The sequence below is a fragment of the Fundulus heteroclitus genome, chromosome 12 (genome assembly GCF_011125445.2).
Source record: "Fundulus heteroclitus isolate FHET01 chromosome 12, MU-UCD_Fhet_4.1, whole genome shotgun sequence".
In the NCBI taxonomy this organism is placed as follows: domain Eukaryota; kingdom Metazoa; phylum Chordata; class Actinopteri; order Cyprinodontiformes; family Fundulidae; genus Fundulus; species Fundulus heteroclitus.
Genome location: NC_046372.1, coordinates 49,115,375 through 49,138,031, shown reverse-complemented (window position 1 = coordinate 49,138,031; position 22,657 = coordinate 49,115,375). Strand labels below are relative to the sequence as shown.

General features: G+C 39.8%; 1 protein-coding gene and 1 long non-coding RNA gene across 4 annotated transcripts; one reads left to right on the top strand and one right to left on the bottom strand.

Moving 5' to 3' along the window:
* Nucleotides 1–6,295: 6,295 nt before the first annotated feature.
* On the bottom strand, nt 6,296–7,479 carry LOC118565086. Its single transcript, XR_004932183.1, has 3 exons — nt 6,916–7,479; nt 6,622–6,710; nt 6,296–6,426 (listed from the first exon to the last, which is right to left on the bottom strand). It is a non-coding gene; the product is annotated as an uncharacterized LOC118565086 (long non-coding RNA).
* Nucleotides 7,480–12,570: 5,091 nt separating this feature from the next.
* Nucleotides 12,571–21,408, top strand: paxx (PAXX non-homologous end joining factor). 3 transcript variants are annotated; one of them, XM_036144721.1, is made up of 8 exons: nt 12,571–12,608; nt 13,325–13,583; nt 13,684–13,744; nt 13,812–13,861; nt 16,753–16,931; nt 18,259–18,309; nt 20,891–21,002; nt 21,092–21,408. In XM_036144721.1, exons 2-8 carry the CDS (start codon nt 13,483–13,485, stop codon nt 21,138–21,140), a joined length of 603 nt encoding a protein of 200 aa, XP_036000614.1. In that variant the 5' UTR covers nt 12,571–12,608; nt 13,325–13,482; the 3' UTR covers nt 21,141–21,408. The 3 variants fall into 3 exon arrangements, with proteins under 3 accessions (XP_036000614.1, XP_021169409.1, XP_012713305.1); XM_021313734.2 differs by lacking the exon at nt 12,571–12,608 and having other exon boundaries at nt 12,960–13,583; XM_012857851.3 differs by lacking the exon at nt 12,571–12,608 and having other exon boundaries at nt 12,962–13,583; nt 20,909–21,002.
* Nucleotides 21,409–22,657: the final 1,249 nt, after the last annotated feature.

The following is a 22,657-nucleotide window of genomic DNA, read 5'->3' as shown; positions in this document are numbered from 1 at the left end:
CATGACACTTCCTGTTGTCAGGGGGCGTGGCCTAAGCAATGTCATCAGTTGACCATTGGATATTATAGGAGACCCGATTATGATCAATCACAGAAAGTTTGGTGCCTCTGTGTGTTTCTGTGTAGGCGATATAACAGTTTTATTTTTTGTGGCGAGTAGGTGAACTTTGACCCCTGCTAACGCCCCTTCAACAAGCTCAAAAGCTCACCGTTTTGATAACTTTTAATTGGCCATGCCTTATGATCAGACTGACCGAGTTTCAAGCCGCTCGCTCAAAATCTCTAGGAGGAGTTCGATCAAATACCAATGCTATAAACGTCAAAAATGGGGTCAAAATCAGACCTACAATCTAAAATGGCCGACTTCCTGTGATATTTACACTATGACATTAATTGTAAATTCTGAACGTCTTGGTGAGCTCTACCACTGTACCAAATCTCATGTCTCTACGATGAAGTAAGTGAATAGCAAAGGGTCCTTTGAAAATTGCTAGGTGGCGCCGTTGAGGCATTTTTCTTTTGATTTTTGTGACAACCTTAAAATACAAAATTTTTAAACAGTCTTCATGCATCCGCCAAGTTTGGTGAGTTTTTGAATATGATAAAGCCCTCAAAAAGGCCCCTCTTTGGGGTGGCAGATTAATAATAATTAAACACTACAGATACAATAGATACCACTTTTTCCTCTTTAAAAGCCACTGTTAAATGATGTGCTTGTCTGTTTATAACAGCCACCAAGAAAATTCTCTCTACAATTACACTGTCGCGCTGCGCTAAAGGATCCTGTCTATTGCGCAATACGCGATTAATGAAAAAATCTCTGCAAATTATTCTTGCACCTTCCGCGGCAGGTTGCTATCGTAAAAATGGACATGGCTACGACAGACTTCCCTGTCTCCTCCGCTTATACAGCTGCGATCTAATTCTGTTTACATGAAATAAGCCTGCTCTCGAGCAGGTTTAAGTAGGGTGACCAAACGTCCGTATTTCCCGGGACATGTCCGTATTTCACGTCCTGTCCCGGGCGTCCCCGTTTTTTTTTAGAAAGTGAGGAAATGTCCTGTTTTTTTAAATTACCTTCATTGGACCATTAAATTGACAGGCATTAGGGCACTGCGCACGGCGCTGCGTGTGACGTAATCCCTGAGCCGCGTCAGTGCGGGCAGCCCTGTTGTTAATCAGAAGATAGATAGCGTGGCTGTCAGTACGCCAACAACATGCCGAAGCTCAAATGTATGTTTACCGACGATTTACAAAAGAGTTTCCTCGCTTTCAGACCGGGTCGAGACAAATGGGAGGCCTTTATTGTGCTATTCATTCATTACAGGAATTGTAATCATTTTTTAATAAATACATTTTGAATAAAATTATCATTTGTTATTGGAGTTATTGCTGTTGACTTTTACTGAAAAGCATTTTTAATAAACCAACTGTAAATATCATGTTATTGTAGGATTACGTAGGCCTATGTTAAGTGAGTGCATGCCACAGGCATCTCTATGCATGGGAACAGAGATCCCCTCCCCCCCCGCTCCAAGGTGTCCTGGTTTTCCCAAATGAAAATATGGTCACCCTAATTTAGGCATTCGCACATGTTGCTATGACAGCAAGTCCAGAATGAGTTTCGAAGAACCAAACGATCCATGATCATGCCAAATCGTCAACAATCAAATCCAGCTAACTGAGTTAGCGACGTACGAAGAACGGGCCCCTGGTGCTTGGGCTGGAGCGGAGCTTGGGCTTGCATTACACTGAGCTGAGTTGTCGACCGCCCCAAGATGGCGCCCCTAAATCTCGTCAGCGCCTATAGGCGAGAGCGGTCGATGCGGGGTCTACTCTTTATATATGTCAATCTGTGTCTCAATAGGGGGTTTTCAGGTGACGTCACGCTCACGTGACTACTCAGCGCGTCCGCCATATTGGGTGTCAGTCGTTTCGCACCGTTGACCTGCATTGTATGACGCCTTAGGCAGTATTGGAAGTGAACAATGGGGAAAACGTGTTTAATGGTTGGTTGCACGGCCCGTGGAGGTGGAGATCAGCCGTAATAGTGAATCAGTGTGAAAAAACAAAACAGCTCTCTGAACAACGCCGTCACCTATGGCTGACACGGATATCCAGGTCCGATTTGGACGGTGTTAAGCTGGAATATGCCAGAGTCTGCGGTGCTCACTTTGTCACAGGTAATTAACTGTTAAGTATTTAAAACATGTAAGAATATATTAATAATAGGGCTTGGGCGTCATGTTGACTGCCTCTGCCGCCGCTACTCAGACTACTTGACTACCGCGTACTGTACTCCATCTCAGCCATGTTTTAATTTGATTAATTTCACCTTAACATGATTTCAACCAAGGTAAACCGTTGCTGTATTGTGGGCTGTAACAGCGCAACACATGATCGCCATGGGAAAAACATAGAAACAGATTAATTTTCCACCGCTTTCCTGCCTGGAGGCGCAACCACGGAGAACAAGTGTCAGCGATAACAAAGAGTTGTTGGCTCGCTTGGATCGCGGCTGTAAGTCGACCGAACATAACTTTCCACAGTATCCCGATGTCAATGAGAGTGTGTTCTAAACCTTTGAAACACATAGCAGCTAGTTAAAAGTACATTACATGCGTGAGTGGTTGTTAGCACTAACGGTTAGCATGTGCCAGAGCCCGTCTGAGCACAGCTTACCTTTGAACGAGTTACTGTGTTCCCACTGTTTGCTGGCTTTATGATCTGCAGCTCCTACCGGCGCCAATATGGTAAATACAACTTAATTTTGCACTGGTCATTGTTCTGCTTAAATAATTAAAGCCGCGAGCGGCGTCGATCGGCCCTGCAGCCAAGCGCCTTCGCGCACCGCCGGCCGCCGGCCGTCAGCCACCGCAGAAGCATGCGACGCATTTGCGTCGGATTGTTTACATTTTTACCATCTTATTAAAACTCACCCGTCCACGTATGATGGCGATTTCCTTCATGTGCATAACTTCGACATCTCGTACCCAACCAGATGTGAACTGGTTGTGAGCCTCTAGATCCTTGTAAGCTCTCATTTCCTCAAGACTGTGCAGAGGGTTTTCAGGTAATGCACTATGTCGCCGTGCTCTACATTTGGCCAATCATCTGGATTACGGCTAAACAAGGCACCGTGGAGGGCATAGGGGTCCATATGGTCGATCACGGAACATTTCCTCAGATATACGTCCTTATCTGGTCGCTCTAGCGTGCTGGCGTACTTATCCATTCGCGATATGATAATACGTGTACGACAACTAGAGATAAGGAAGTGTGCCACCCAATATGGCGGACCGGAAGTTGGCCAGTGACGTCAGTGAAAACCCCCTATTCGGTGGCTGCGTCCTTCGAAGGACCCAGCCTACACAGCCTTAGGAGGACCCAGCCATCGGAGGATGCTCCGGAGGATCCTCAACCGTTGGTAAATGGGACGGTCTAGCCTTTTTTTTTTATTGATAATATAGGGGTTTACAAACAAGCAAAATTAACAATACAAATGAGTAATAAAACAGACAAGACAGTAATGTCAGGGTGTTACATATCAAGCACAAACAAATTGAAAAGCCAATAAATAAATGAAAAATTAACTCAGAAAGATATTAAAGTAAGAGCACAAATCCATTGTCTTAATGGCTTTTCTATTTTTTGAATATTCGAGAGATCTAATATATTGTTTGAATTCCTCTCTAAAGGCTGCAAAACGAGGTTTCTGATTTGAAAATTTAGATTTATGTATATGATATTTGGCAACGAATAAAATTAGATTGATAATATAAAAATTTTTTAGTCTTATTAGTGGGATAAGAGAAGAATCTAAACAACACATTTATATAGTTATGAGAAAAGCCATCAAGAATTGTTTGGGAAATAAATGTACAAATATCTTGCCAGAAAATATATGAGAAATTACATGACCAGAATAAATGACAGAGATCTTCTTCATGGAGTTGGCAGAATGAACAGTTTGTGTCAATGTCTTTTTTGTATCGTTGCAGGAAAAATGTACAGGGATAAAAACGATGGATCATCTTAAAAGATACTTCTTTGATCTTATTAATAATCAAATATTTAGATGGAAGACACCAGATTTTTCCCCAGTCCAGGTTGGAGGCAAAGTTATTCCAATACTAAAAAGCATTTGGAGCAGAGACAATGTCCTTCTGGAATAAGGCACGTATATCACGGTTGTTCTTTCGTTTTATAGTAGAAAAACAGATTTGACCAACATTAGTGTTAGCAGGGTCCAGATCCGGTGGAGTCAGAACAGACGTTCTAGAAGATTTAAAAAGCATTATGACACCAGACGGGATGGCATCAAAAACAAGTGCATATTCTTTAGGAGGTATGGGGAGACCAAACTTTTCTAGAAGTTCAGAATATGACATTAAGACTCCATCAGGACTGAAAAGCTGCTGAACTAAAATGATTCCACGTTAAAACCAATTTTCTAAGAACAAAGATTTATGTTTGTACAGAATGTTTCCATTGTTCCAAATATGATATCGATGGGGCGAAAAATTGTGTTTGTAAATTAGAGACCAGGAAAGAAGCATTTGTTTGTGGAAATTAGATAACTTTATAGGGAGTTTTTCAATGTTGTAGTTGCAAAGAAGAATAAATTTAAGGCCACCAAGTTTTGAGAATAAATAGTTTGGTATAAAATTCCAGATTGAGGATGAATTTTTAAGAGACGGTCTAGCCTTTGGAGCACTTCCTGGCTGTGACACGACGTCATCACGTCTACCCCAAGCCCGGGGAAAAACAGCACCAGCGCCGATAAACGACGCAAAAAATGGATATTGAATTTTCTTTTTTATTTACTTGTTATTGGAGGAGGAGAGTCAGTTTAGACGGCTTCGGCGGCAGTAAAACCGGCGACGAATTTTTCTCAAGCTGGGAGAGCGCAGTGGAGAGGTAACATTTACCTGCTATTATTTTCACCCACAGGGGCCTGCTAATGATCATAATATACCAGTTATTAAACAAACGCTTGTCAGCAGATTGTCGAATATGTTTAAATATAAAATGTTATATTTATTTGTAAGACTTGATATAGGCTTATGTTTGTAACTTTAGTAATTTGAATTGAATAGTTAAATGTGTACAAACCCTGTAAATAACTGACTTAAATCACTACTTTCACTATCACTAATGTTGTGTTGAGAAGCCAAACTAATATTGAGAAATAAATCATTATTTGTCTAAATTGTTATCCCCTTACTGCCTGATTTTGTTTGTAATTATATAATGAAAAAAGAATACAGGAAAAATGAATCTAAATAAAAAAAACGTAAAAAAAAAAAAGTTAAATAGTGGATCTAGATGAAGTAAAATAAGTAAAGGCCAGAATTGTTTGGTCACATATTAGCAACACCAGGCGTTAAGGGGTTAACATTCCCTAGAATTATATAAGCTAAAATAAAATTGCTATCATCTAATCCTGTTGTTCCAAATCTTCATGTCTCTATCCAGACAAGGCCGATGTACTGCTGCATCAACTTAAATGCACAACATCTGCCTGGGAGCCGGTGACATCATGGCCCCAGACGATGAAGTGCAGGATGACATGCCAGAGGATGAGGAGGGGGAGAATGTGTTGGAGGCAGTCAGTGGTGCTCCCTGGCGGGACCAGCTGTCTGCTGAGGTGTCTGCCCTGGAGGAGGTTCTACCCGACCACGATTACATTTAGATGGCAAGTATAATCACTTTTTAGCTTTTCTCATGCAAGGGTTATGAAAACAGTTGTAGTAAAGTCATTTTCTGCGTCTTCTTAAACATTTTTAGGAACATGGCAGTGGTCAATTGGGTCAGCCCTGCAAACCCTGATGGACGATGTGGTGAACAGTGGAGAGAGGCATCCCCCATCCCCCAGATGATGTCCCACTCGCAGTCAGAAGACTCCAAGGTCATCTGTGTGGCATCCCATCCAGTCCAGCAGCACCACCAGGGACTCCTGCTCAGTCAAAATTGTGTATAATATATATATATATATATATATATATATATATATATATATATATATATATATATATATATATATATATATATATATATATATATATATTCTTTAGTAATATTTATGTTATATCTTCTGTAAATAGTTGTAGTAGTTAATTTTAAAATCTAATGTAAATAGTTAAAATGTTTTTGATAGTTTATTGTAAATACTTGTTTCTCTAAAAATAAATTGATGTCAATGAGAAGTTGTTCTAAGTTTACTTAAATTGTAAAAAAGTGATGAAACAGATAATGTAAAAGGTTAAAAGACTTTAAGAACACACAGACAACAATAACTTTTATAAACAATTTAATAATTTAATTTAACAATAACAGCAACACAGAACCTGAGGACAAACCATGGCCAGGTGGCAGCAGTAGGCTTCCCACTGACCCCTTGCCCTGTCCCTGGATCTTTGCATTCCTAAAGTAGAGGAAAACAATTTGTGTCAACAGATGCAATTTTCTGTAGTGTTTCTTTAAAGCTAGAAAAAAGGGAGTGTTTCATATATATATATATATATATATATATATATATACATAGATAGATAGATAGATAGATAGATAGATAGATAGATGTGTGTGTGTATTTCATTACATTAGCCAAACCTGAACGTACTTTGTATTTTTTTTTCAAGTTGTCCTACTTTTTTTTGGCCTGTTGTGGCTCAACTTCACCCTCCAGGCCCGTTTTTTTGCAGGATTGTTCTAAACAAGAGAAACGAGAAGAGATAAACACACAAGGATCACTACTATCACAACTATAAGATTAAAAAAAAGTGACATCTGGGCATCATTTGATGTGATCAAAAGATTATATTTGTACGTTGGTGTTTGAACGGGACTTCTTTGAATTTGTGTGAATTTTACATACAAATGCAACATGTATATGGAATTATGTCTCAACTCTTACCTCCATCCGACTACAGCAGTGTTTTTGGCCCCGGTAAAGAGGTGGTCATTTTGCCCACGGAGTTTTATCAACTCCTCTGTATTCTCCCTGCTCCCTAGAACAAAATTACATGTAAAGCATATTTCTGTTATGTCAACAGGCAAAATGACTGTTCTGTATAATTACGCCGGTATTGTTCTTCAAGTGACTTATACTTTAAACCTTATTAAACTGTACTGTAAATTAACTATACGTTACTGAGTATTCAAACAAAACGTTTGCTGTATTGACAGCCCAGTACAGCTGGAGTGATGTTATTTCTTCAGCTGCATTACGCTTTGGCAGTTCTAATCATTTGTAATAAACTGTATGAGAATAAATTGATCGGATTTGTAAGGGACACGGCTATCAGCACAGTTACAATAAGATGTAGGTTAAAATCAACAAATTTGACATTTTTATGAAGGCTTTTAATGTTGCTGAACGTCTCGTATCAACAGACTAGCTCTAAGATTGAGCTTTAGCTGGTCCTACAAATTCCTGTGGCTCAATTACCGTCACATATTTTAATAGATGTTCAGTTAAAAAAATAAAAACAAACTACTTACATTTAAAGCTGTACCCAGCACTACTGCCAGCGCTGCTGCTGCTTTCCAGTCTTGATGAAAATCCGCCTTCTTTGTTCTTCTTCAACTACTAAAAAAAAGAAGAGACTCATTCTTCAGATGTGGACACTTCATTTTGGAAAAGTCAGTGGGGCGATAGGATCCTGTTCAGTCATGGCACCAGCCGATCCAGTGGAGTTGCTGTGCTTTTCAATAATTTTAAAGGAGAAATAATCACACATCGAACTGATAGTGAAGGTCACTGGCTGACAGCTGTGGTGAAGACTGACGATCTGTTTATTATCTTATGTAACATCTACGGTTATAACAACGAAAATCAAAACAGAATAATGTTGGAAGACATAACAAAGGTGATATCTGAGTTTAAGGCTCATTACCCTACAGATTATATTTTGATGGGCGGTGATTGGAACATGACCCCTGATGAGTGGTTCGATAGATGGCCTTCAAGATCAAGGAGACCGCAATATAATAGAATAATTAATGACTTTATTGTAACTAGCAACCTGAATGATATTTGGAGATCAAAGAACCTAGGACTTCAAGATTTTACATGGTTCAAGCCTAATGGATGCTGCAAATCTAGGATTGACTACTGGTTGGGAAGTGACTCTGTTTTAAATCACACTTCAAAAATTATAACTTCAAAAGCTCCTCTTACTGACCATTGCTTTATAGAGTTAAGTCTGGAACCTGCTGTTAGGAATTTACAAAAAAAGGGCTATTGGAAGTTTAATTCCAAACTATTAGATTATGAAGATTATAATGTTCAAATTAGAAAATTAATAAGTGAAATTGAAACTAATGCCTCAATTGTAGGTGACATCAACAAATGGGAATTCCTGAAGTTTAAAGTAAGAGAATTTAGCTTTCAGTTCAGCAATAACCTCAATTCTAAACAAAAGAAATTTGAAAGTGATATTTTAAATAAAATCCATCAATGTTGCATCAAACCTAGTTTTGGCCCTGAAGAAAAAAATAAACTTATGGAATTACAATCTAAGTTAGATCAACTTTATTTGAATAAAGCAAAAGGTGCCTTTATTAGGTCGCGTGCAAAATGGATTGAGGCAGGAGAAAAGAATTTGTCATATTTTTTTAAATTAGAACGCAACAGACAGACTAATAATTGCATCTCATGCCTTATTGTAAAGGGAGATGAATGTAAAGATTCTAAAGTGTTAGAGAAAGAAGTTTTTAACTTTTATTCCAAACTTTATTCAGCTAATTACTCTGAAATAGATTGTGACAATCTCTTCAACAACATATCCTCATTGATTCCACAGATTGACTCATCATTTAAAACTATCTGCGATGCCAACCTTAAAATTGAAGAGCTGGATACTGCTGTAAAGAAAATGACATTAAATAAATCTCCCGGTTCAGATGGCCTTACTGTTAATTTTTACCAATTCTTTTGGACCGACATAAGGAATTTATTATTTAATGCCTTGTTAGAATGTATTAAAAAAGAAGAATTGATGCCAACCATGAAACAAGGAGTGATTGTTCTGATCCCTAAACCAGGAAAGATAAAAGGATTTTAGACAACTTGAGACCCATCACTCTATTAAATACTGATTATAAACTATTTTCTAGTTGTATGGCAGCCAGACTTAAAGAAGGTATTTCCAATATAATTGGTGAAACCCAATCAGGCTTTTTAAAAGGAAGATCCATCCATAATAACATCAGACTGGTTTTAGATTTAGTTGATTACAGTGATTTAATTAGTGATGATGGGTTTATTTTGTTTTTAGATTTCTACAAGGCATTCGATTCTGTTGAACATCCATTTATCTTTAAAACTCTAACTCATTTTGGATTTGGGGAAAAATTTAGGAACCTAATTAAAATGCTTTACAATGACATAAACAGCTCTGTAATATTAAGTCATGGTACTTGTAACAGGTTCAACATTAGTAGAGGAATTCGTCAAGGCTGTGGAAGTTCACCATTATTATTCATAATGGTTGCAGAGATGCTGTCAATATTAATTAAAAACAGTTGCATTTCTGGAATTGAGTTACTGGACAAGAAAATAATAATTAGTCAACTGGCCGATGATACAACCCTTTTTCTAAAAAATGAAGAACAAATCCCGTTAGCTCTTCAAAGTATAAAATTATTTTCTAAGGCTTCTGGTCTTCAATTAAATTTAAACAAATGTGAACTTTTTCCCTTGAAAGACCACCCATCACAATCACTGTTTAACATTAATATTAAAAAAGAGGTGAAATACTTGGGAATTGTTATTACAAGAAACAGGATATCTTCTGATAACGTTAACATTTGGAAAAATATTGAAAAATGTAAACTAATTCTTAATCAGTGGTTACAGAGAGACATCTCTCTTTTTGGCAGGATTTTATTAACGAAAATGGAGAGTCTTTCTAGATTTATCTACCCTGCTTACACTCTTCCAATATCAAACAAGATGATAAAAACCATTAATAAACTAAACTTTAACTTTATTTGGAAGAATAAAATTCATTACATTAGGAAAAATGACATGATTAGAACTTATGAAGAAGGTGGGGGAAATGCCATAGATTTTGAGATTATGAATGCTGTATTAAAACTTAAATGGCTGAAATATATAGTAAACAATAATCTTTCAGTTTGGTCTTATATACCCAATTTAGTGTTCAAAAAAATAGGTGGAATCCAATTTCTCTTACAATGTGATTTTGAGATAAACAAATTACCACTTAAATTATCTGATTTTCATAAACAGGTTCTTCTCTATTGGAAATTAATCTTTAGTCATAATTTTACACCCCATAAAACCCCTGTTTGGAACAATAGATACGTTCTTAGTAACAGAAAATCTATATTTATGAACGAATGGTATAAAAAAGAAATATGGGCTGTTTCTCATTTCATGGACAATAGTGGTAACCTGTTACTTCATCAGGAGTTTTGTGAAAAGTATCAAATCCATTGTACTAAAAGTAAATATAATCAGATCTTAAAAACATTCCCTTTACCTCTTCAGGCTATGGTTAAACAAGATATAATATTTTCTGATATTTCTCCAAAACTCAAACAAGTTTTTATAGATGACGTTAATTTTTTCAGCACTCAATGTAACAATAAATTTTTGAGGTATTATTTGACTTATTGTTTATCTTCCAATCACGTAAAGAGAGAATATGTTCTCAAAGATTTCGATACAGAAACAAAAAAGATGATAAGAACTAAATTCCTATCATACCCAGTACCTCCAAAAATGAAAGAAATTCAATTTAAAAATATTAACAGATTTTACCCTACTAATGAATTTCTAAGAGAAAAATTTAAGTTTGACACTGAAAATTGTGTTTTTTGTGAGGTTGAATCTGAGAGTCTGGAACACCTTTTCTTTCACTGCACTGTAGTCCAAACCTTTTGGCTTGATTTTCTGATGTGGATCCAATCTAAAGGAATTCAATTACCTGATTTTACTCTAAAAGTAGCATTATTTGGTATAGTTGCAAAAATTGAAGATAAAGTGGGTATTAACATTCTAATTCTATTAGTTAAATTTTATTTACACAAATGCCGTTACTTAAAATGTAAACCAGTCATATCTCATTGGAAAAATGAAACAAAATCTTATGTCAAATCTTTAGAATTTGTAAAAACAAAAAATGCTGGTAATTTTCTTTCTTTTGTGAGTAAATTTAATCTGCTGGTTTAATGGCTTGTCCTTGAATCTATGTATAATATAATGTTGCCCCTTATTATTATTATTATTGTTATTTTTTTTGTTGTCTTTACTATTATTGTTGCATCTTTGTTTATATCTATTTGTTTGGTGTATTGAGATACTGGTACCTGGTGTAATGTACAATTGTTAAATAAAGTTTTTTCTGAAAAAAAAAAAAAACTACAAAAAAAAAGCGAGCAAAGCACCTCGGGAAGTCTTGTGCCAGGCGAGGCCACTAATGGCCCACAGACATATATACGTAGAACGTCAACGTCACCGCCATATTGTATGTGGCAGAAAAAAGTTGAGTTCTGTTATTGTGAACGTGGATCAGAGAAGATGCCTCATTCTTGTGCTGCAATAAATACACACACAGACACACACACACACACACACACATATATATATATATATATATATATATATATATATATATATATATATATATATATATATATATATTTGTGTGTGTATGTGTTATGAATATAAGGATCAATTTGTTAAATCTAAACATTGTGGTCTTCATTATTTCATAAAACCGTGTCACATGTGAACCTTTAGGAACAGACTTTTTGGGTGAGTATTATCCATCCATCCATCCATCCATTTTCCAAACCGCTTAGTCCCTCATGGGGTCGCGGGGGTTGCTGGTGCCTATCTCCAGCGTTCACTGGGCGAGAGGCGGGGTACACCCTGGACAGGTCGCCAGTCTGTCGCAGGGCAACACAGAGTATTAAGGGTGAGGGTGAGTATTAAAGAGGTAAAATTAATAATATGAGGAAAAAAAGTCCTAGGCCAATAAAGTAAAAATAAACAAACAAACACAAAAGTGATGATGTTATGATAAAAACATCATATTATGAGAATTAAGGGGGAACATTTACAGAATAATCACAGTTTGCAGAATTATTTCACTCCTGGAGTAATACGACCAGGTTAGATTATTTTAAATATTTTTATTCTTTAGGAGAATAAATTCAGGAGAATGAAGCTAAAGGGATACGAAAATAAACTTCTAATATTACAAAAAAATACTACGAATACAAAGTATATTCAGAGATTAAAGTCCCTCTGATACTGTTTAAGTGACTGAGTAACTGCAGATTTGCCACATTTAAGATGGTGGACACTCTGACGCATCGCAGCATAGGGAGAACCCGCCCAACGACGCGTCTACTCTTATATTATGTCTATGCTAAAGGCCCATTCATACCCTACGTTTGGCCTGCACGTCCGTATTTCTGTCCGTGCGTTCTATCCGTTGAGTCCTTCATACCTCCGTCCGTTGAGGTGCGCAATAACCAATATTCCCTCTAGGTGGCAGTGCTGAGCGCCAATGATTCGTCACTGATCAAACACGGCGACGGTCCAATACGTGATTTTGTTGTATTTGCTCCGTAAGTAAACTTTTTGTTTGTCCCTGTGCCCCGGACACGAAACATCATATGTGTGGGTAGTTGCGGACAAGCTCCGCAAGTTGTTCCTCGAATCCCGCCATTGTTTAAAGCCCAGAATTACAACCTTCTTCGTGATTTTGTTGACATTTTGTACTACAAACTCAATAGCGCCCCACCGTTTCCGGTAGTATTGCTCCGTATTGATCCGTTTCGTCCGTAAGCGTAAGCTCCCAATTTTCGTGTCAAAGTACGGACGAAATCGATGGTTAGAATGTATGAAACACTCCACACGTATCCGTATCCGTCTTTTACGTGAGGTATGAATGGGCCTTGGATGGTAGCGGTGCCTCCTCAGAATTCGGGGAAAAGGAGGACGCATTCGAAGGCTGCATTTTAAGCATCCTCAGAATTTTTGCCAAATGGGACAGCCTCCGCGCATCGTTGTGAGGTCACCGGCCTTAAAATGCGCCCTTCGAAGGACGTTATTGACGCTCAATTCGGCGGCACCGTTTATGGTGCCGCCGAATTGAGACACAGCTTATGGTGACACGGGCTGCGAGTCTAGAGTCGCCCACACATCCTCCTGTACGGTTGGTGGCGGTAAACAGCCAAAAGCTCTTTATAGTTTGCGCATGCGCGAGGAAAGTCATCAAACTTATCCGGTTTAAACCTGCGCAGGACAACAAACGATCTTATAAAAGCTGTTTGGATTTTAGGTTGAGCTGTGGCGCTGTTCGACCACAGAGCAGCGGTGTCAAAGCTGCCGTCAGACAGGCCGTCCAAGGATCCCATCCCACTTCCGGATGATTACTTCCGGAGAGACCTGCAGCCGGAGGTCTCTCCTCTGGAGGATCCGCTGAGCTCAGGAGGAGTCATGGAGAGGGATGACAGTTGGTTCTGCACGGTGGTGGATATGAAGAGCCAGGAAAAATATGTCTGCTGCATCCGCAGGAAGGGAGGAGGGGTCATAATTCGGTGAGTCGTCGGGATGGATCATCCTGGCTCTGATCAGATGTTTGGAGGCTGTAACAGAAATCTGGACAGCGATAGCGATGCGTTTTTCTTTCCCTCGCAGTGTGACAGATGCAGCAGCTGTCTGGAGCTCAGACTGCCCTGAGGTCACGCTGAAGCAGCTGGTACGTCCCCGTCTTGTTCCCTTCTCAGTGGATGAGCTCCTGCTGGCTAACACCTCTGCTCCCTCAGGGACACAGGCTGGCGCTCAAGTCCGCAGAGGATTACATCCTGAAGTTAAGGTGGGCGGCTACACAAAACTCTTTATTTTTTTTTTTAATGTTTTTTGTTGTTGTCGTTTTGTATGTGTGGATCCTAACTACTTTAGACTAACCGAGCAGAAAGATTCTCAGAGAGCTCCTATCTCGGCCTAAAGATCCCTCCCTAGGAGTCTAAGACAGCGGTGGCCAACTCCGGTCCTCGAGAGCGGGTGTCCTTAAACTTTTAGAGGTTTCCCTGGCCCCACACACCTAAATCAAATAGCCCAATTAGCTCCTCAGTATGCAGTCAGGTTCTTCAGAGTCCTGCTAATTAACTGATTATTTGACTCAGGCGTATCAGACCAGGGACACATCTAAAGGTTGCAGGACACCGGCTCTCGAGGACCGGAGTTGGCCACCCCTGGTCTAGGAGATGCGGCTAAGAGCGACTCAGGAGGAGATGACAGACACTTTCCCTTAAAATTCCTCCATTATAATCATCTTGATCTCCCCATAAAGTGCTATGTGCATTGAAGTCCCCACACCAAACCATTTTCCCTCTCCAGTGTCTTAATATGGTTTCCAGTTTTACCTTTTCTAATTTTTTGCAAGGATTGTAGAAATTCATTATTTTAATATTCCCTTCATTTGTCCAAATTTCTACCGCTATAACATCTAATTCTGACATTACTTGGAGCTGAATGAATTTAATGTTTTCCTTTATGAATATGGCACATCCTCATCCATTCCCACTTGTCCTATCTTTACGCAATACTGAGTAACCATGAATATTAAACTGTAATGATGGCTTGAGCCATGTTTCCTGAATGCATATTATATCTGGTTTTGTATTTAAATTATTAATGAATCCTTTAAATTCCTGACCATTTGGTAATAAACTGTGAGCATTCCATTGTAATATTAAAATTATGTGATGATTTGAGAAGCCTCATTTTCAAAAGATCCTTCCCCATGCCTAAGTTCATCATGGATTTTCTCCCAAGACAAATCTTTGACATTAAAAAACTTTATAGCTGCCTTTACTATAATTTTTATTTTTTCAGTTTTAGTTTTTGCTTGCTCTGAACAATTTATGATATATGCAATAAAAGGAATCAATTTTTCTAATGTAACATTACACTGATTATTATCTGCCACTCTTTTCCTTTCATAATTTATTTTTGGATCATTATCATTCTTTTTAACTTCTTTTACTGCTTCAGCATAAGTAATTCTCTTATCAGTTTTAACTTTTTGGATTTCAGCTGCCTCTTTCCTTACCATGCACCCTGCATATGCTGCAGTATGACTTCCTCCACAATTACAACATTTAACAGGATTATTTCCACATTCACCATAAGGATGTTCACCTCCACATCTACCACACCTGTTTCCCTTTACAAACATTTGCAATATGTCCATATCTTTGACATTTATAACATCTTAGAGGTGGTGGAATATAAGCTCTTACATTAAAGCTCATGTACCCAATCATCACTTTATCAGGCAGAACTCTATCTTTGAAATCTAGAAGGACAGATGTACTATCCATTTTTCCCCATTCCTAAAAGCCTGTAATCGTTTGATTCCTATAACTTCTCCTCCTCTTATTGTTTTCTTTAGCTCCTCCAAGTTTTCTCCTACCGGAATCCCTGATATTACTCCTTTCACTCCTCTTTCTTCCCCAACTACCTTTCTTTCCAACACTTCCTTTTTACACACCATTTGTAATTTTAGAGCCTTGTTCTTTTGCTCAGCATTTTTACAAATAATAAGTAAGCTTCCATCCCTCAGGATTTTAGCTAGTTCCACATCTCCAACAACTTTCTTTAATCCATTTGACAAAGTGATCGGACTTATTCCACTGATATCCTGTCCAGCCTTAAATTTCAATATAACTTTACTGTCTTCCATCATTATTTTCTTTCTTGTCTCAATTCTTTCTTCCTCATCCTCAAGAGATCTTTTACCAGCATTTAATCCCCTTTTAATTTGATCTCTTCCCCCTCTTCTATTTTCCACCATAGACCATCCTATGTCCATATTTTCATCGTCCGAACATCCCCCACTACAACTAGCCATTGTCTTGACCCACTCACAATTCCAGATTATGCCAAACCACCTTTAACTCCAACTTATTACTCGCCAAACAATCTCCGATCGACCAGTTAAACTCGCTCGCAAAATTCCTTCCTCCTTCCGCTTCCGCTCCTCCAGTTCTTCCACCCCATAAGCTCTGACCCCGTTGCTAGGTGTGACACTGTTTTTTAAGAGTTGTGATTGGTAGATAGTACCACCCCCCACAGAGAAACACATAAACGCTCTCCTAGTGAATAAAGGAGAGAAATGAACAAACTAGACTGGATTAAGAAATATGTGTCATGATAATGAAACTTACGATGAAATTAAATAAAATTATTGTCACAGCACCAAAATGTTTGAACGTACCTTATTTTTAATTTGGATTTTCCTGTCATGTTTACTCTTCATACTGGTCATTTTACTACTTCATCTATGTGATATTAATCTGCACTCACCTGTCAGCATTTAACTGGGATCGCCTGCTGGTGTAAAGCGGTTGGATTTGGCACAACGACGATACAAAACAAAGGGGAAAAAATGGGTGCAGACAACCGAGAGAAGCAGTGCCTCTGTCCGCACAACTCTGGGAGGAGAATAGAATAGTGTTGTAAGGTAAATTGGATCACTGCTGAAATAGGCAGCAGTGATCAATATATTTCCCAAATACAATCTGGGAAATCCTAAACATTTTTCCTAAAATGATGTCACTAAGAGTCTGAGGTCCTTTTAGTCCTAGGGTTCTTGGTGAATACGGGCACAGATGTTCAGTGTGGTGTTGCTGACCACAACACCTACTGCGGTAGGACTGATGATCAGTAGACCGCTTCTCTCTGTCTCTGGGTGTCATGCAGGGCCTCCTGCCTCAGTGGGGATCTAAGTGTTGTGGTGCTGAACACCAGCGCAGATCTTCATGTGGGCTCCGGGCCATCTGAGCTGAATGTGACCCTCTCCAGGATGGAGGCCCCTCAGGCCACGGAGGAGCTGAAGGAGCTGCTCTTCACCATGGCCGACAGACTCGCACAGTTTGGCAGTCCGTTTCTTGTCTTCTTTACTCTTTGACCTCTTGTTTTTTAGCAAGTGCAGGGTCTGTTGAACTTCAGTGCTTTTTCTAACTGAAGGGGAATCGCTGAGGTTTTTACTGTTCTAGGTATGATCCCCGGGAAAGCCCTTTAGACTTACATTCTAAATTCTACATTTGAGCTATATTTTGTTGCAAGGCTCCAAGTAAAAACAGAAGAGAAGCATTCAAAATATAAGTATTTTTTGGGAATGCAGCAGGAAACCAAAAAAGACCTTTTATATAAACAGAGAAATGACATGTAAAGCATATGAATAGGGAAAGTAGTAGCAGGATGTATTTAGAACCCTAACTGGATCCAGGTGGAAAGAAGATTGCCTAAAAGCCCGTCAAACAATTTTATCTTTTTCAGTTCCTGACATTGATAAAAAAGTTATGTCTGATTTGCTGCTACCATTTATGTGCTTTAACGTCACCTTACTGACCCACTGCAATAGAAACATTTGTTTAGTTTCCTTTAAATAGCTGCAGAGACGTGTCATAAGAGATTTGCTTTCCTCACTTTTCATGGAATTATCCCATGTTTAAAAGCTCAAGGTTTTCTGACACAGGGATGAATAAATGTCCCAGAAAAGGCCGTCTGAAGTCTCTGTTTGGGCTCTTTGTGGTCCCAGGCTGCCCGTGATCCTGTTCAGAACTGCTTCAGCAGTGAACCCTTTCCAAAGCTCGTCTGTTTTTTCACTTCGGAGCATAGTTGTTTTTTTTTCTGGAAAAACCCGAACTGCCCATTTAATTTTTTTTTGATTGTCACAAAGTTTTGGCAGAATTTCATTCAGGGAGGTCACCAGTGTGTAAACACATGTTGGGTCAAAAGTAGCATTTTCTGGTGCCAGTTTTCCTGGTTCTGATCCCTAACCAGGGATGTTTGATATGGGCCTAACCTTTTGTGGGCTCATCTGAGCCCCACAGGCACAAGTACTGCCTTGTGCCTTTAACACGACTGCTAGTGAATAGACTTCTTCTAGATGCTGGTCCAACTCTAAACAGGACACACTAACTGCTTTCAGTAATACTGTAAAAAAAGATCATTCAGTCATATTTGAACCAGATGAGAAATGTTCGAACAGCAAAAACAACAATCTGGGCCGTTTGGTCAGGATTTAGGCTTTTCCAAGCATCCAAATTTTCCTTTTTATTGTTAATGCTAAATTATGCGATACTATCTCACCCCTTCCTAGAGCCACGTGTCAGAGTATTTGTAACTCATATTTCCTGCAGCTTCACAAACTGCCTCGGCTGAAAGAGGAGAGGGTCACTGGGGTTTGTTTCCTCCTCCTAGGTGGGAGCCCTGCTGTGAGTCCACTGAAGAAGCTCCAGCGATGCCCAGCAGGTAAGCCTTGACCGGGGGCACTTCTCTATCCCATCTACAGCACCAGATGTCAGGGGGTCTTAAGTAAATGAGATGCACCCCCTTCCCCCAAAAAGGTAGGAAAAGGAGTCTTTATGTTTCATCTCATAGCTTCTTTACAACATCCCTTATTGGTGCATGGAATCCCACAATCCTTTGCGTACCATGATGTATAAGCATAGTTGTAGGCTGGACCTCAAGGACCGGAGTATAAGACCCCTGCCCTATATCTTTAATTACTGAACAACGGTTAGTAGAACTCACAACAAAGCGCGGGGTGAGGGACTGCTGTGCCATAATATTGACGGAAACATGGCTAAACTCATCCATCCCAGACAACAGCGTTAGCATGGAGGGGCTAACAACATTCCGATCGGACAGAGGCTGTAAGCTCAGCGGTGAGTCCCGAGGTGGAGGTTTGTGTACGTATACATCAACACCACAATGGTCAGACGTTTTAGTCCCCAGACATTGAGTTCTTGACCATAAGTTGCAGATCTTTTTACCTGCCTATGGAATTACTGCACATAGCGTCACTGCTGTGTACATCACCTCCAGTGCTAACACAAAGGAGGCCCTGAGCAAGCTGTTCCGTGTCACCAATGACCAGCAAAAAGTGCATTCAGACTGTTGTTTTTTTTTACCTTTTTGTGGCTGGTGACTTTAATCAGGCAAACATGAAAACAGTGCTTCCACATTTCTCTCAAAATGTGGATTTTGCCACAAGGGTCCTGACCACTCTGGACCTGGCCTACACCAACATCAGGAAAGCATTGAAAGCTGCACCCCACACCCACCTGGGCTCCTCAGACCACCTCTCTGTGATGCTGATCCCTGTATACGGACCCTGGCTCATCACAGAAAAACCAACGGTGAGGCAGATGAGAACCTGGCTAGAAGGAGCTATGTCTGCGCTACAGGGCTGATTTGAATGCTCTGACTTGGCCATGTTTAAGGAGGCAGCAATAATAAGCCAGCTCACTGACATGGAGGAGTATGCTGCATCTATGTCTGTGTACATTCAAAAATGTACTGAGGATGTCTGCCTGCTCAAAAACATCAGACGGGCCAACCGGAAATCTGGATGGAGCATGGTGTGGCGCATGCTGAGGGCTCGGAATGCAGCATTTAAATCTGGAGATGCAGCTCTCAAGTCAGCCAGAGCTAACTTGAATCAGGCCATCAGGATTGCAAAGCGGTCCCACAGCCAAAGAGTCCAGGGCTTCTTCCAGGTCCCCGCAAACACTATGCAGATGTGGAAAGGTATCCAGTCCATAACAGATTATAATGCAGCCCCGCCCCACTGTGATGACAACACCGCCTTTCTCAACGAGCTCAATAACTACTTTGGACATTTTGAGGCATTGACTGATACATAGGTGAGGAAATCCACCCCCCACCCAGACGATCAGGCTCTCAGATTGGAGGTGTCTGATGTCCGACGGACCCTGAGAAAGATCAACATCCGGATAGGAGCAGGTCCAGATAACATCCCGGGCTGCATACTTCAGGGATCTGCAGACCAGCCGGCCCATGTCCTCACGGATGTTTAACAACTCACTGGACCAGGCAATCGTCCCAATGTGCATTCCGGTGTCAAAAAACCCCGCCAGCCTGAATGACTATTGTCCAGTAGCACTGACTGCCATCATGGTGAAGAGCTTCGAAAGGCTGATAAAAAAAAACCACATCACATCCAACCTCTGCTCCTCCTTCGACCCGTTCCAGTTTGCTTACCAATCCATAGCGGATGTTATCTCCTCCGTTGGCCACCTGAGCTTGTTTCACCTGGAGACGCCTATGCCCAAATGCCCTTTGTGGATTTTAGCTCCACATTGCTTCTGGTAAGCAAACTGGACACCCCATCATGCAACTGGCTGCTAGACTTCCTCACCAACAGACCACAACAGGTGGGGGTTGGAAAGAATCCTTCCAATGTCATCTACCTGAGCACTGGCTCCCCCCAAGGTTGCGTCCTCAGCCCATTTCTGTTCGCTCTGATGACCCAAGACTGTCAGGCCAGATCCAGTACAAATCATATCTTCATGTACGCGGATGACACGACAATGGTGGGCCTGATTGAGGATAATAATCTCACACAGGTGGACTTCATTTGACTTAATTTCACTAAATATGGGGCTTTTGAAGGTAATTGGTTGCACCAGAACTTTTTAAGTGCTTCATAGAAAGGGGTCGGGATCCATGATGCACATGTTGATTTTCGTTTTTTGTGTTTTTAATAGTTATTTTTCCTATTTCATTTTACCAAACTAGACTATATTGTGCAGATCCATCACCTAAAATAAGATTAAAACACATTTTACAGGTGGTAATGTAACAAAATAGATAAAAAGCCAAGTGAAGAGAATACTTTTTTATGACACTGTTATGTAATAGTGTAACTAGTAACATAGTTCTAACATAGTAACTTGCTGATGTTTAACCAATAATGCATTTTCCAAAACAATAGAAAGCTCAAACACATGCCACTACATGCAAGCTAATATGCAGCTGCTCTGAGCTATGATGTGGTGAGAGGTTGACGGTCCTACTGCTTTCACAGCTCATCCTTCCTCTGCAGATTTTAAACCCCGCCAGCAGCAGAATGGCGCTTCAACTGGGACGGTGAAAAGGAGGCTTCCTGGAGCTTCACTGATCAACCCAGGCACTAAAAAGTAAAGTTCCTCCTCAGCTTACAAGCTGTTACCAGCTGGTATTGTAGCTGGTTGTCGAGCTCACCAGCTTCTGTCTTCTGTCTTTGCAGGAAGTTGCAAGCCACTGGTGTGGCCTTTGATGATGGAGATGAAGACTGATGGTTTTGTTTTGATGTTTTTTTTTTTTTTGTTTTTTTTTATCAATTGCCTAGATGTTGGAGCTTTTAGTGAATGTTCCTTTTTGCCATATAACTCAAGTATTGAAATTTTATGAAATGTGTTTTTAATACTGATTATGACCTCCTCTAATTTGAATACTTTTGAATTGTTTTAAAATTTGTGGGGAATGCTTGAATTGAAGTAATGTAAAATGGATGAAGCTAAAAAACGAAATAAAATGAAATAAAAATTACTTGTACAGAATGTGTACATGCGGGGGTTTGTTAAATAAGAGTTGTAGAAACTTTGCATATCTTAAGGAATGATCACAATTTTAATTTGAGCATTTTCCAGAATAAGTATGGAAAACAATATGAATATGAAATAATATAGAAAAAACTATCGTCCCACCCATCCGAATAATGAAAATCCGCTGTTCCAATCACTTCCACGGGTGTATAAAATCAAGCGCCTAGTCATGTAGACGACAGGGAAGACAGATCACCCGCTATAACCATTTAATGTAGAACAGATTACTGGATCAATGTGTGCTTCTGTGCTTTTTTTTGTCTCTCTTGTTGTGTCTCTGCTCTGTCTTTTCTAACCCTCAGTCGCTCGCGGCAGATGACCGTTCACACTGAGCCTGGTTCTGCTGGAGGTTTTTCCTTCCTGTTAAAGGGGAGTTTTTCTTTCCACTGTCACTTCATGCTTGCTCGGTATGAGGGATTGCTGCAAAGCCAATGCAGACGACTCTCCCTGTGGCTCTACGCTTCTTCAGGAGGAGTGAATGCTGCTGATTGATTTTGACTGTGTAAAGTGCCTCGAGATGACATGTTTCATGAATTGGCGCTATATAAATAAAACTGAATTGAATTGCTTGTCGGGACTTTGATGCAATCTGCTGAGGTCCTTTTAGGTAGGAAACATTTTGACCAATCTGTATAATCAGATTGAATTTGACTTTGTAAAGTGCCTTGAAATGACACGTTTCATGAATTGGCACTGTACAAATAAAATTGAATTGAATTTCTACATCATGAAAGAGTGGGTCGCTCTAAGAAGCTCAGTGAATCCCAGTGTGGTTCTGTGATGGGACGCCACCTGAGCAACAAGTCCAATCATGAAATTCCCTCACTCCTGTCAGTGGTGTTATAAGTAATATAATATAAATATATGAGCTTTTGGGATGATTTAGACCTTGAGGTCTGGTGTCCTGCAGCTTTTAGATGTGTCCCTGGTCCAACACACCTGAATCAAGATACCTGAATGACCTCAGTATGCAGTCAAGTTCTCCACAGTCCTGCTATTGGCCTGATAATTTGACTCAGGTGTGTTGGATCAGGGACACATATGCAGGGCACTGGACCTTGAGGAATGGAAATGAAAATCCCAGATTTCAATTTATTGTCACAGGATCCAAAATTCTGACAGCACCCCTGCATACATCACTAAGTGCAATGCAAAGCATCAGATGCAGTGGTGTAAAGCATGCCGCCACTGGACTCTAGAGCAGTGGA